This window comes from Lepisma saccharinum, chromosome 1 (assembly GCF_977018435.1).
Source record: "Lepisma saccharinum chromosome 1, izLepSacc3.1, whole genome shotgun sequence".
In the NCBI taxonomy this organism is placed as follows: domain Eukaryota; kingdom Metazoa; phylum Arthropoda; class Insecta; order Zygentoma; family Lepismatidae; genus Lepisma; species Lepisma saccharinum.
Genome location: NC_139229.1, coordinates 89,396,403 through 89,411,585, shown reverse-complemented (window position 1 = coordinate 89,411,585; position 15,183 = coordinate 89,396,403). Strand labels below are relative to the sequence as shown.

Genomic DNA, 15,183 nt, shown 5'->3' with positions numbered 1-15,183 from the left:
TAGAAAAATAAATTGGGAGATATCACGTAGTAGAATCGTAATCTCGAAATTCTCACACTTTGAGTCCACTTGTTCATATAGGCTAATCGGAACTAACCCTACAGTTTAAAGTTAGATCCAAACCACTCCGCAATTAATCAAATCCCACAAAGTGAACATCGCAAACAAGATAATTTAGATCAACCTATTCTACCTAGGTATGTGTCAAAAGCTTTCGGTTTGTAAATAATACATTAGAAGGCAGCATTTAATTATTACTGACACTATTTTATTATTATTTTGAAGTATCATGGGTGAACAAGTATGTCAAAACAGAGGGTATGGGTAACTTGGTAGATTTTTCTTCCAATGACTTTTGTCTGCACAACTATATCCTTGTCGGTATCTATATTTCCCTGGTTGTGCTTTTTCAAGTGAGTATATACGTTTTCTGTGATATTTTATCCCTCCACTTTCCCTCTGGAAGATGTTTTTTGTGTTAGCCCCATCCTTCTTAGGCGAGTTTGTAATGTAGTCACAAACAGTTCTGGGTTGTAGGATCCCATTCAGTGGCGTGCCCAGGATGTTTGAAAGGGAGGGGTTATGTACAGTTTTTCTGATAGTCAGCCCTCATTTTGACATCTTTTCCTACCTTTGACGTTCCTTTTTTTAGGAATACTGGGCCAAAAAATGGGGGGTTATAACCCTCACCAACTCCCCTTGGGCACGCCACTGATCCCACTGACTTCCGATGGAACTGTTACAACTCAGAAGTGTCCGTAACTGAGCATTGCCCTTCTCCATGTCTCTCTACACGTTAATTTATTCTGTACGCATAAACTTATTTCAATTTCAATATATATTTTTAAGATTTCTAAATATTTTCTTCTTCTTTTTCTTGCCTCCCCCTCTTCGTTTTTTCCATTCTTTTATATTCACCTGTCCTTTCGCATCTTGGTTCCATTCTCCCTTCTCATGAACGTACCCAGACTTTTTCTGGGGGGGGGGTGAATGGAAAGAGGGACAAACAATGGAGGGCAAGGCTTTGAGCTACTTGAAAATGGAGTAACATATATTTTACTATTCACGTAAAAAAGCAAAATAAACACAATGAACATAAACACAGCTGGTTTTCCTGGGAGAGCAAGTATCCCCCTTGTCTCCCGGTGGATACGCGCATGTCATATTTATCTTCTTTGAGAGCATATTTAAAATGATTTCAGTGTGGATGACCCTCCCCCTTAAGTGTGACTCAGGACGGCTGGTGAAGATGAAAAAACAATAACCACTTAACCGAACAGCATTCGGCATAATGAAGAGCTTATATGGCCATGGAAATGATGGCAACTCTTCCACTTTATTTATTAAGCAGAAACGTCCGTAAAAACACGTAGGAAGCTAATGGCACGTGGCCTCCAAACCAGTCTGGCGACTTGGAGCAGGCAGTAACAACGTCAAAGCAATCGGGAATGAGGGTCACTTTCACTTTTGGCCATAACGAGCAGATTGACGTAGGAATATATGGTAGCAGCAGGGGAGGGGATCATGTGCGCATTGGTGAACTTTAGAAAAAAAAAAAAATAAGTAGAACTCGTACCATAATGTAACCTGAATTAAACCGTTTGAGAACTGCTTTAGGAGTGTCGCTCCAGCTGCTTGGGAGAAAATATAACATTTACAGTACTTTCAAAAGACACAGTTGATTCATAAGGTTTCTGTTTGTGAATGGATACCGCTGCTTGTCCCCCGAGTATTTGCTTGATCACAATGTAAATGTCGTTGAAGGTGTTCGTAAGATTTGCAGCTCCGGGCATTAGCGAAATGTCAAACGTACGTCAGAATGCAAGAGGGACCACCTGACTGGGGATTTCCTCAGCCAATTCAGGTGGATGCTGAGATGGTGCATTTAAGGAACATGCACTTCCTTCTAATTCCTTGTCTCTACCCTTTATTATACAATGGCGTGCCCAAGAGGTGGGATTATATCTACCCCTTTGGCCCAGTATTCGTAAAAAAAAAACGTCAAACCAGCATGGTCGTCGCGGGTCTGTCAAGCCCCCCCGCCCTCCATCCCCTGGAAATTGGCATCGTTCATTTCAAGTTGCAAAAAAGCAGATGTGTTATTTTTATTGATAATAACACAAACAAACTTGATTTAATTAGTATTCGAACAGAGTAACCTAGGTAAAAGTGCATTAGATCGAAAAACTAGTGTGTAAAATAAAAGAACCAGGTTATGTTCGTATTCTATCATGAAATCCAAAGAATAAATGGTTTCATTATTTTCAAAATTCCAAATATTATAGTTTTATCTAAGAGGTCACACAACATAAACTTTTTGAGTAAAAAAATTCCCCCTGGCTTATAAAGTATCTTCCCTAACGTGGTGTGCAAAAGTTTATATAATAAAAAAAACGTTTGTTGTATAATAACAATTATAAATGATAATAATTATTATTTTTGCTATTATTTCTGCTATTGAAGATTTATCAATGTCCTGATGCCCCTACAAAAATTTTGGCGACGCAAATGAAAACCAGGAAAAGATAGCAAAAATGAGGGCTGACTACTAAAAAATATATGCGTAAGTCCCCTTTCTAAAACTGTTCTTATGATATCTTTATGGCATTTAAAGCACGAATTTACCTAATTATAATTTATGACAAAATACAGAAACATATTGCTTGAACGTATGCCTTTCTTTTTATTTCCAACTTCAATATGATGAAAGTATTTCAGTAGTATCCCCTGGGTCAAGAGTAGCCCACTTTTACTTCAGTAGCAACGTTTTCCTTAAAATCGTGTAATATTCAACGCCCCACCTCACGCATTCATACATACTTCGAGATGTAACGTGCACCGGATCCAACACCAGCGCCTCTAGCGGATCATTTTCAAGTGGAACCAGCCAGAGAGCGCAGAACCGTGCCGTTTTCCATACTACGTTATTCAAGGCGCTGTAGACAGGTCACTTCCCACAAAATCTTCTCTTCATCTGGCTCTGGTTATCGGCCGCGCCGAAACGCACTGCAGGTAGCTAGGACTTCCTGGGTTAATTAATTTATGGTTCAGCATGGACATAGGCTTTTCAAATTGCAAGAGACAAAATTCTACTGTTCGTCCCTTTTCTGGCGGGAGATGAATGACAAAGATGTCGCGGTTCCTTCAGGTTCCCACACTCAACCCTTGTGCTCATAACCTGCAATGAAGGGAAAGGCCATAATAAGTCTTTGTAATGTACCGATTTTATATCCTTCCTTGGTAACTTTCAACTCATTTTCAAGAAACATCTGCTTCTTTTTGCCCTACTGTGTTGATTGGTCGACAATTGATGACTGTCAGCTAGTTCGAAAAAAAGAGTTTGATCCGAGAAGTGGTTTCATAATAACTTCTGTAAACGTGAGATTCCGGTAGGATCACGGAGTGCTTGAGATGTCATTTTCATGCATTGCGAGTGAAATTTCGATTGATTTGGTTCATTTTACTTTGCTCTTCTGCCACATTTGGCTAATTGCGAAGATGGGGATCAGTGATGATGTGATTAAATTGATCAATGGACACAACAAACACCCATGCTCAGTTCGAAATTCGAACCCGGTACACCTGGCACCGTAGCACGATGTGCTACCCACTCCGCCACGGGGGTAGACGAAGTGAAATTTCGAATGTGAAGCTGCCAGCTCGTTTTCCTCTCGAAAAAATTGAAGTAGGATCGACTGATCGACCAAATGTCCAACACATTGACTTTCTAAATTGGTGTCCGACTACCACACAGGAGACCGGGTTTGACTCCCAGGGCGGTTGATGTCACATATGATGAAGAATAAGTCACATTTCAATTAAGGAAGGAAACGAGGTATGTAGTCAACTTTATATAGTAGCGTACATGCTCTAGAAATAAAACGTTCCAAAATTCTGCATATTTTGTGATTTTTCTTCATTTAGCCTCCACCAGGGTTGTCAAAGGTCCATCTACCCATAACTTCTATGGGTTTTATTGCAGGACCGGAACCTTTCTTCTCGCACAATTTAAATTCGGTCCTAGTAGTGTATTGTTCATTAAAAAAAAGGTTACTGGATCGTATTTAAATTGATCCGGAAAATATTCGCAAAACAAGGTTCCTGGACCGTATTTAAATTTTACCGAAAAAAGAGTTCCTGCACCGTTTTTAAATTCATACGGAAAATATGATATATATAGGCTCTCCACTATGGAAAGCCAAATTACTTATCAAGCATTTTCTGTTATTTGTCTATCCTAGTGGGAGCGAGAATCTTTTGCCCTTGCTGGTGAACTCGGTTCCTGCAAATTCAAGACGGCATTTTCTAATTTTCATTTCTATTTGAGCCGACAACTCCGTGGTGGAGTGGTTAGCAGGTTACGCTAAGAAGCAGAATGTCCCGTGTTCGAATCCCGGCCTGAGAATGTGTCTTCTTTGTGATGGTCCTTTCATCAAGTTAATCTTAACTTGGACCTCTGGTTTCGTAGTGCATGCCCATGCTTCGGGAGTGGAATCCTTTGAAAGAAAAACTATAAAAGTAGGGTGAAAGAAAACAACATTGTACTGTGCAAAAAAGCCATGTTTAGGTCCTCTAAAGAAAACTACAGTTATTCAGTAAAATTAATTTTGAAAGACAAAGCCTCCGAAGTGTTTTTCCATTCGGTGATGCGTGGTCATCACATCGAGTCCCATCTAGTTTTGAGAGTGGAATTCGCTTACATATTGATTTTAAGTAGGTTCTCAATTGTCCTCACGATGTTAGGGTCTCACAGAAATTTTGGAGTTTCTACCAGGGATCGAACCTCGAAAGACTAGAGCACGTTAATTTTGAGCGCGCAGGAATTTTGTTGTTTCTATTGATTATATATTCAGTTTTGCACGCGCAAAGAAGATTACTTTTAAGAAACTAGATGTGTGCATAAAATTTCATATATATCGTCATCATTCTCCAATGTGTACAGTACGACGCCACAAAAGACTCGTGCATGTCCCATAGAATAGTGGTTAAGGGTGTCGTCTTGCACTAAAGGCCGCCGGATTCGATTCTGGTATAAACAATATGTACATGGGATGCCTATCTTGAACTCATTACACAAACATTTCATTTTCGCACCGTTGTCATACTTGTATGTACAGTGGGATCCATGAGTATTACCGTGCAAATTGTCCATGACTATTTTCATTAAAATTTCTCTTACATCCTATGTGTTTTTAAGCGATGGATTTTTATGTATGCTGGTGCAGAAGTTGTCAACAGCTTGTTTTGAGTTTTCTTTTAATTATTGAAGCTCTTATTGGGTCAAATAAAGTGCACGAACATGGTGATGGACAATTTGCAGGGTAATACTCATGGATCCCACTGTACACCTGATACCAGCCCCCTTTTATATCTAAACCCACGGAAGGGGGTTTCTCTACTTCTCAATTTTCTTCGTGCAAATTTACGAACCTAAGGAGTAAGGACTAATGACATTGTTCTTGGTGTCTCTAATCTGACATAAGAGAAAATACATAGACTGTCTAGATGCCATTAAGTTAATAAGTTCATTCTGCATTTAGATTCCCGAATAATGGCCGTGGATTTCGCGAGTCTATATCCGTCAATTTTTGAGGGCTACAGGAGAAAATAATGTTCTCTTCCAACAGGATTATATATATATATATACTGTTCATATACTTATGTAGGCCTATATGGTATATTAATAGTGTGTTAGTTTTTAATGGTTTGATAGAAAAAATCTTAAGTTTTGGGCCCCCCGAACTGATCAACCTAGCTACGTCCCTGGAAGTGCCGCTTCAAGGCTGTCGCTTGTCACTTAGTTGGGAACTTCCCCTGTAGCGCGTCCATTCGGTCTGAGCACCCTACCTTTAAGGAGCTTTCCGACCGAAAAAACAATTAGCATGCAAATACGACATATGAACGTGTCCTTTGCTGTTTCGACCCTAATGCGCAATGAATGCTATTTTACAGTCTGGAAGTGTCTGTGTCACTAGTCACATCAGTGTAAATATCCCGTGGCGCTTGTCCCATTGGTCTGAAAGTTTCCTTACACTCATGTCGATGGCACTCCCCTTGTCGTTTCATGCAATCATCATTATCGTCATTGCCGCGATTAGTTTAAAGCGGAAGAAAATAGACAGTAAATATAAAAAATATAAATGCTTCAGTGTGTGTATCTTTAAAAGAAATGAAGATGATGATAATAATTATGAACCTAATTCATCCATAAAAATTTAGTTACCAAGAGCATTCCACGCGTATTTTTTCTCCCGTATTATTAATGAAAGTATGACGATAACAGGACGTGGTCGACTGTCTAGAATGTTCGTTAATATCTTCGCGACCACTGTACCAAATACCATAGCAATTATCACATTCATAGAAATGCTTCATGTAAAAGAATCAGACGTTGCAGCAAAAACTCCATTTACTTCCATTATAAGCAGACGAATACCAAGCACCGGGTACAACACCAGCGCCTCTAGGGGATCATTTTCGAGTGGAACCAGCGAGAGGGGCCAGAACCGTGCCGTTTTCCACACTACGTTATTCAAGGCGCTGTAGTAGTAGCATAGGTAGTAGTACGTAATAGCAGCATGTTGTCATTTCTGGTATGGAAGAGACGTTTAAAACACGCGATATATTTAAATATTGCGAATGCGATGTGAATTCCAGGAACTATAACGAAGGTGAAGCTGTTCTGAGAGCGCGAAGCATTTAATTATGATAGGCAAAAATAACATGGAAAACGCAGACGAAACTAATGTATACGCACTGGTTCTTCAAAGCAGTGCTGTTTCATCTGCACCTCGGTTGTTACTCAGAAATGATTTGAAAATAAAGCATTTCACCTGTATTACATGCCTTGGGCAGGAGAAAAATGTAAACATGCCGTTGCAGTTCTTTGCCCAAAGAGGCAGGCTGGTTTAATAACAACACAGGATAATAATAATAATAACAACAACAACAACAATTTCATTGAGGCTATCTTCAGACTTCACTGAAAATTGACTTACTGAATGAAACAGCAACATTACATACATACTACATTGTTTTCAAAGAAAAAATGTTATATTCATAAAGAACAATTTAAAACTTACTTTCATGCTAATAAAATCATCTTTCGGAAAATCAAGTGAATAGACTCGTGCGTTCTTCGTAATTTCCTTGCCGCATTTCAGTTATGCCAATCTTGTCAATCAGTTCTGTTTTCCCTGATTTATTTACAAATTTCATCTTGTTGATTCCAAGGGTTGAAAAATACATGTAAGCTTTTCATTTGTCCTGACCCACAAAATGATATGGAGGAAAAAAGTGAACAGTAGACGTTACTTTTTCGCATGTTCCCTGTTCTTTGAACGGCTTCAACACAGCGAAGTGTCCTACTTGGGAGTGGTTCCTCAAAATCCCATCAGATGGCATATCGGATAATTTTAATCGCGAATTGCATCGTCACCGGGGACGGAACAAGGGTGTCCTACGTGACGCCAGAAACCAAGCAACAGTCTATGGACTGGCGACATAGCGGTTCGCCCGTCAAGATTAAATTCAAACAAATATTGTCTGCCCAAAAGTGTTGTGCACGGTCTTCTGGGACCGACAGGGTGTTCTCCTCATCCAGTTCTTGCCCCAGGGGCACACCATCACTGCCGAATGGTATTGTGACACTTTGCGGCAACAGCGGAGGGCGATCCAGAACAAGAGACGTGGAATGCTGAACGCAGGAATAACGTTATTGCATGATATCGCACACCTCCATACAGCAAGGCTCACGCAGGCTACTCTGCAGCAATATGGTTGGGGTATCTTTGATGACACCCCCTACAGCCCCGACCTCGCGCCCATCAACTTCCATCTGTTCCTCCACCTGAAACGATTTCTGGCTGGACAACGTTTCGACAGCGTAGCTGAGTTGCAGACGGGTTGACATCCTGGTTCCAGTCCTTGGCGGCAGAATTCTTTGACACAGGCATACAAAAGCTGGTGCTGCGTTACGACAAATGCCTCAACAAGGATGGTGCATATGTTGAAAAGTAGGTTATGTATCACTAACTCCACAATAATAAAATCACTGTCTTCTGATGTTCGTCTTTCATTTTACAATCCATCGGAACTTACTTTCTGGATGCGCCTCGTACATTCTTAAAACATCGCATTGCGTACAGTGGGATCCATAAGTATTCCTCAGCAAATTGTCTATGGCTATTTTCGATGGTTTTTATCTTTATCCTACGTATTTTTACGTATACTGGTTCAGAGGTTGTAAGCAGATTGTTTGGTGTTTTGTGTCAGTTCTTGAAGCTCTCATTACGTAAAATAAAGGGAGTAAACGTGGTGATGGACAATTTGCTTGGTAATACTTATGTACCCCACTGTACAGTCACGGACACTGCCGGGTTGTAATGAATACATTGACTTTCAGTGGAATCGTTACAAACCAGCAGTGTCCGTGACTACAACGTAGGAAGAGAGAGATAAAATGTATCTGCTAGTATTTATGCATTCCACTGTACGATAGAAAATTAAAGTAGCAATGTGTCCTACTGTACGTTTCTGTACTCTTGCAGCAGTTGATTTTTTTATTTCACTAATATCAGAGCTTGGGTACACAGAATCTCGCCTGCAAGATTAACAGGATTGCGCGCTGTGGCGAAAGCCACTTGTTGCCCATAATACCTTCTCCAACGTTTGACAGATTCCGAACAAGCGATTTTTTTTTTCAGTAGCCTGTTACGGTCGCCTTCACTAACATGTGAAGAAAAAATGCATTGGTTATAAAGAACATGTTTATAAAAGTTTTCAGTTTCTTTTCAGGTGGCGGAGATGGCTTAAGCTTGATTCACATCTAAGCTCTAGTAACGCTCGGATCACCCTCCCCCCATGGTCCGATCAAATATTGTTGAACGTCTTTAAAGATATTGCAAAATATGTGATTTCATGAACCCGAGTAAAATAAATTTAAGAAAAAAAACTGACCAAAACAACCAAATTACAATTAGCAAATGAAAAAAAAATTAAATAGGGGACTAACCACAAATATGATCCATAAACACTAGTTGTAACGACCTTTATGATATTTTTCCAATTCCTCCCGGACTCCGGGCATATGGCTAAAATGTAGGACATGTCCGGGAAAAACCGGACGTCTGGTAACCCTAACCGTATCAGACGTTCAGCGTTCACATCAACGATCGAGCTTCGCAAAGTCAAGCTCCGCCCCCTCACGGTCGGGTCATATACTTTTTCCATCCGATCCTGACCGGGCCCCGAGCTGAGCGGAACCTTGACCTGAGTGCCAGGTGTGAATGCCTCTCTTTAAAAATCATTCAATGATATTTGACCAAATCATTGGGGGGGGGGGGTGATCTGAGCGTTACTGGAGCGTAGATGTGGATCAAGCTTAAGACTCGGCTGGACCTTTGGCATTCGAATGGACAATTTTTTTCAAATTTTCCTCTCCATTCGAAAAACCTCTTGGATATTTCAAATATGAAAAATTACATACGCTCAGAATTGCTTCTAGAGGGCATTGACGCGAATTTTCGTGTAGTTTTCTTTCACTGTTGTCTAGATATTATCAATAGTTTAATAGACTTACGTAATCACGAAACTATTGATAATATCTAGACAACAGTGAAAGAAAACTACACGAAAATTCACGTCAGTGCTCCAGCCGAGCCTTAACTCCATGCTGTGGAAGAAACTGAACTTCTGTGAATCTGTTGCTGTTGAAACAGCGAATAAACAGACCTCTGCCAAAATATCGAAATTAGAGTCAAACGGTCCCGAAATTGCTTGACGAATTCAGAAACTTGGAAAACGTGTCGACTATCTGAAGTATTTTTCTAAACTCTTAGAGAGCAATGCAGCTATATTGAAACGATTTATTAAATCAGAGCTAATACAACTAACTTTCTCTGCACGTTCCACAACTGCTTAATTACCTTTTTACGTGGGGTTACTAGTATTGATTCGTTCTTAACACAGGTATCGGTGTTCAGTTAATTCTCGATAATAAACGTCACTCAACGATTTCACGCACATAAACACTTATTCTATTAACCACAATAATATAGACATTTTTGATAATCACTAAACACGCAGTAAAAATCGCAACCAAGTATTTCATTATCATTCGACGTACCCCGCCACACTGCACTTGCTGAATCAACGAGATTGTGTTAATGATGGTCCAGGACCACAGTTAACAGAACAAAAACATCGATTAAGGTAACGCAAAAATGTAAATCTAGTCTAAAAAGGAGGGGAATGTGGACCTTATTTACAAGCCTAAGGAGCAATACCTAACATGGCTCCAAAATGAAATTACATACAAAAGTATTGAGTAGTGATTATAATGTATGCTGTGATTGATAGATCGTAAATAAATATTCAGAGCTTCCTTGACGTACAAAATTTCCATTGAGGCAGCACCTAGCAAGTAACTATCACATTATGTAATCTGTAGCATCTTGCTGTCACCTCGCACAAGAAATAAGAATCAGTTTGTAGTAAAATGCAGAAACAAGAATTAACTTATATTAAAACGCAGTTTTGCATGCTTTATGTCGTTTTTTGTTATTGCGTCAGTCTCAGTTTAAATACTCAGACTGCGTGCGACATTTTTGCATGTCGTTTGTTGGTTATGGAATCTCGAACTACAACATCTCGAAAAACAAATAAAACAAAAAAAATGTTCTTATAAAAGTTAATATTAATAATAAAATAATTAATAAAAATATAAATCTACAAGGGTAAAAATAATTAGACATAATGCTATCTCTAGCCACTATTATTAAAAAAAATAATTCAAATACTAAATAAAACTAAAGAATAAGATATTACATCTCTAACAGCTTCGTCTGCATTACTTAAATGTCATTTTAATGGAAGCGCACCGAAGACGAGATTTTCATCAATCATAAGCCTTTCGTAACTTTATTGCGGTGAACAGTACTAAATTGTGGAACAAGAGTTTGTGTGAAGTTCATTATTGACATCACGGGCGGTGCCAAAGGTGGGTCAGAAACCATGCCCCACCCTCTCCAAATGGAATTGGCATATTTCATGATAGAAATAAAATCAGAAGTGTACAGAATATGTTTTTTACCTGTACTGAAGAGTGTGTTGTTGTCACTGGTTGGCATGTATGAAACAGCTACAATTGTGGTCACAGACCCATCTCCAGCACAAACAAAATATCGGATGCCTTTATGTCCAACAGAGAATGCTGATAAATTTACAATGTAGGAAACAATTTGAGCAGTTACAGCACAGCAGTAACATTGGTAATGAATGCATGGGAATAAAGTGGAAAAATCTTGCCTTCTTGTCAGCTTGTATTAAATAATGCCTGAAGACATTGCCAATTTATTTGCATTTTGATTCACTGTTCTTCCATTATGTACAATTTTTGACAAGCTCTCTGTTATATGTTAATCTTAAGCATAACTCAGCAACAAACATTTCTAAAAAATGCTTCTCAAAGAACCACACTTACTACATAAACTCTTGAGAATTGCAACTGTTTTGAATTCTTCATAGAACATCTGTTGCATTGATATATTTCTACCATGAAGTTGAGAGTGGCGTTAGCTCTCGAAAGCCTTTCCAGAACTCACCTGGTCGACATCCCTGGAGAAGCTGTTCATCAGTATTGATATATTTCGTACTTTCTAGGAATTTGTGAAAATAAGAAGATATTCTGTGTTTTTCACCGATACCTTATCAATTATATCTTTCAAAAGCAGAATAATGAGTAATGGCTTTGTCAGCTATTTCATTATTTCTGATAAAAGACAGGATGCTTGGAGTTGAAGTAATACACAGCTACCTCCTTTCACCTTATTTTATTAATGCCACACAAGACATTTCCTTCCTGCTTTTTCAGCACATATCTATTGTGCTGAAAATGTGTTATGTTAGATGTCCCCATAGATTCAAAGTTGAATATACATGACGGAAAACAAGAAAAGCACCTCTTCATTCCTAGCCGATTTGTGAGGTGGATTGCATCTTTTCATCAGTTTCATATCATCACTCATCCTCATCTTCATGATTTGCCAAAAGTGGCAGAAAAGCAAAGTAAAATAAACCAAATCAATCAATCAAATTCTCATTCTTAAAATTTATCAACTTCCTCTCCTCTAACTACCCGACATCACACCAGGTCAGCCTTACGTCCCCTGTCTGAAGTGTGTGCTCTGCTCCATACATGGTCTTAAGGTTTGGTTTGATTGATTGATTTGGTGTTTTAAGTCCACTTTATGCACAATAAGGCTAATCGTACAGTTTAAAGTGGGATCCGAACCACTGTGCCTCCACCCGTGACCCCTTAATTACAAGACGACGACACTACCACTGTGCCATGTGACCAGAATATTGGACAGGATCATAAAGCTCCTTTGTTGCAGAGCTCCATGGTTGCTTGCCATGATGCTAGGGATCCTGGGTTTGAATCCTACTATGGGCATGGGTGTTCTTTGCAAGTGTCCCTTCATCAATTTTTTCATCACTCATTCTCATCATTGTGATTGGCCAAAAGTGGAAGAAAAGCGACACTAAATCACAAAAATCACCTCCTAATATATCAGGCTGCAAACTCCTGAAGCACCATCATTAGAGGAACATATTTTTGGTAAATAAAAAAGCAAAATTTCGGTACAAAAACAGTCAATTTCGGGCCCAAAAGCGGTAAATAAAATGAAATTTTGCTGTTATAGCGGTATATAAAATGACATTTTTGTTTTAAAAATGTGAATATAATCCCAAATTTGATTTAAAAACTTCACTTACTACACAAAATAAACATATTTCTTCCAATAGCACATTAAATCATTACCAGAATATTAAGTTTATTCCTGTATAAAGAGTTCCATTTTTGCATCTCAAATATTTACAGCAGAATTAATCAATTTTCTGTAAATTGCATAACTCGCAGGACTTCAGAAAGTGTCGCATCGCTATATAAACAGTAAATTTTGCATTTTGCAGTTCATTTCGCATCATTTCGTGACAAAACAGGGTAGGAAAATGCACCTCACACCTTTCAGAAACATGAAAAATTAACATTACAATGTGTTATTTCACATTTCGTGTTTTTGTCAAAAACGAAATATGCATGCCTCTAACCTTCATCTTATTGAAATGAACAATTTTATGGACATTTTATAATTGATTTTTCTTCTGTATTTTAGGATCAAGGCTTGTGGCTTCGAATACAGCCTAGAATATGTGCTCCTGTTATACACATACACCACACATATGTAACAAATGTGTCAGAAATTAAATATATTTTCAAGTTAGAATTATATTAACACAAGAAGAAATATCAAAAATTAAAGATTCCCATAGAAAACTAGGTAATTCTGCCTAGACTAAAGCACAACAATGCAACCTCAAATCAGAAACTAATGCATCTTGTTATGATAGTAACATATTTATTAAACAAAATATAAATAACACACACTTACAACTTGTACAAACAGTATTCTATACATATGCAATGTGACATTACACCCAACTTCAGACAGGCAGCACAAACAAATATCAAAAGTCAGTTTCTAATCCTGCCCAAGAGCCTGAATAAGACCAAATTACTAAGTATAACATGATTATAATTATTTTTTTTGTAAAGATAAGATGCAATAAACAAAAATATTTTATGTGAGGAGCAAAATTCTTTTATGCAGTGAATTTCAATGCTTAGAAACCAGACTGCGTGGTTGTGCCTCTACTTACATTTTAAAAAAAACACATGTCTTCATCTATCGTCAATCATTACAAATGACTAACCAGTGTGGAAAAACCTTGGACAGTTCCTACTGAATCGACAAAATAAAAAAAACAAAGTGTCCCAACTGACATTTGCTCATTCTACATGGGGCTTGCCTGTCACTCAACAATGGAATTCAGAAAATCATAAGGGTACTTGCTGTACCTTTCACACTTGCACAAAAAGTCTCAAAAAAGTATTATTGCATGATTTGCTTCAAAAAATCAATATAAATGCAAGAATGCTCATGCTCATAACTTCAAAATAAATGGCATATTCTGAAAACTGATATCCATACATGTATATAACACACTGGTATGGTATACATTATGCAAATACAGTGAATAATAAAATGTTGGTTCCAACAACATTCTAATACTTAAAAGTAAGTTGCATGCATCCAACATGCTGGAAATGATAATGAAAGTAAAACACAGGTTAAAAGAAAACCTCACTGGAGTATATACTGTAGAAAGTATCCAAAGCATAATACTGTGAAAATATGCATCTCACTCTGGTTTGTCCTTCTGCTGAGAACTGCAATAGACATTTAAAACACAAAATTATTATATATCTACTGATGATATTTAATGTAAAATTTCTCATAAGGATGGTGCAACTTTTTTTCCTACTGATGTAAATGAATAGTGAACATGGGAAAATATGGTAGGGTAGTGTAAAAGACCAATTAAGGACAGAATTTCTGACCAGTTAGGTTACATTAGGAGAAAAGAAAGTAGTTCTGGATTGGCTAAACATGTTGAAGAAGCCAATCATCAATTGCCACCAGATTATATTTCGTCATTTTCAAACTCCTCTTGTTCATAATAGTAAGTATGGACATATTGCTTTATGATCAGAGTATGCCATATCTTCATGTGTATGAATGAACAAAAAAGATGGAACTGAATTATTGCTGCCAGGTGGTGGTAAGACAGGTATACCAGCTGTTCTGAGCAGAATACATGTGCTGGTAAGACATATATATCAGATGGCTTGTAAAGATTAAATAACTCCAGACTAGACAAAAATGATATAACACGTAATAAATACATGTTATGTCTTCAACTTTGCATGTTAATCAAACAAACGAACATCAGATGCCATCACTTCACTAAGTAACTGAAGTCCAGTTTGGGCATGTACTTACTTTTCAGTTACTCAGTTACTTTACAAGCTTTCGCCACATCATGTATGTGCAGTGGCGTGCCCAAGGTGGGATTGGTGGGGGTTATAATCCCCCCCCCCCATACTTTGTCCCAGAATTCCTAAAAAAAAAGGAACGTCAAAGGTAGGAAAATATGACAAAATGAGGGCTGACTACCAAGAAAAAGTATACATAACCCCTACCTTTCGAAAATCCTGGGCACGCCACTGTGTACATGCCTAAACTGGATTTCAGCTACTTAGTAAATCACCTTCACCCA

At 38.2% G+C, this 15,183-nt stretch overlaps 1 protein-coding gene across 1 annotated transcript in view; it reads right to left on the bottom strand.

The window, feature by feature from the left end:
* Nucleotides 1-13,397: 13,397 nt before the first annotated feature.
* Nucleotides 13,398-15,183, bottom strand: part of LOC145997479 (cellular tumor antigen p53-like) — a 41,083-nt gene continuing 39,297 nt past the window's right edge. Inside the window, exon 9 of the mRNA XM_083134570.1 lies at nt 13,398-14,293. Within this exon, the coding sequence (XP_082990696.1) occupies nt 14,266-14,293 (28 nt within the window). The 3' untranslated portion in view covers nt 13,398-14,265. The remainder of the gene's footprint in view (nt 14,294-15,183) is intronic.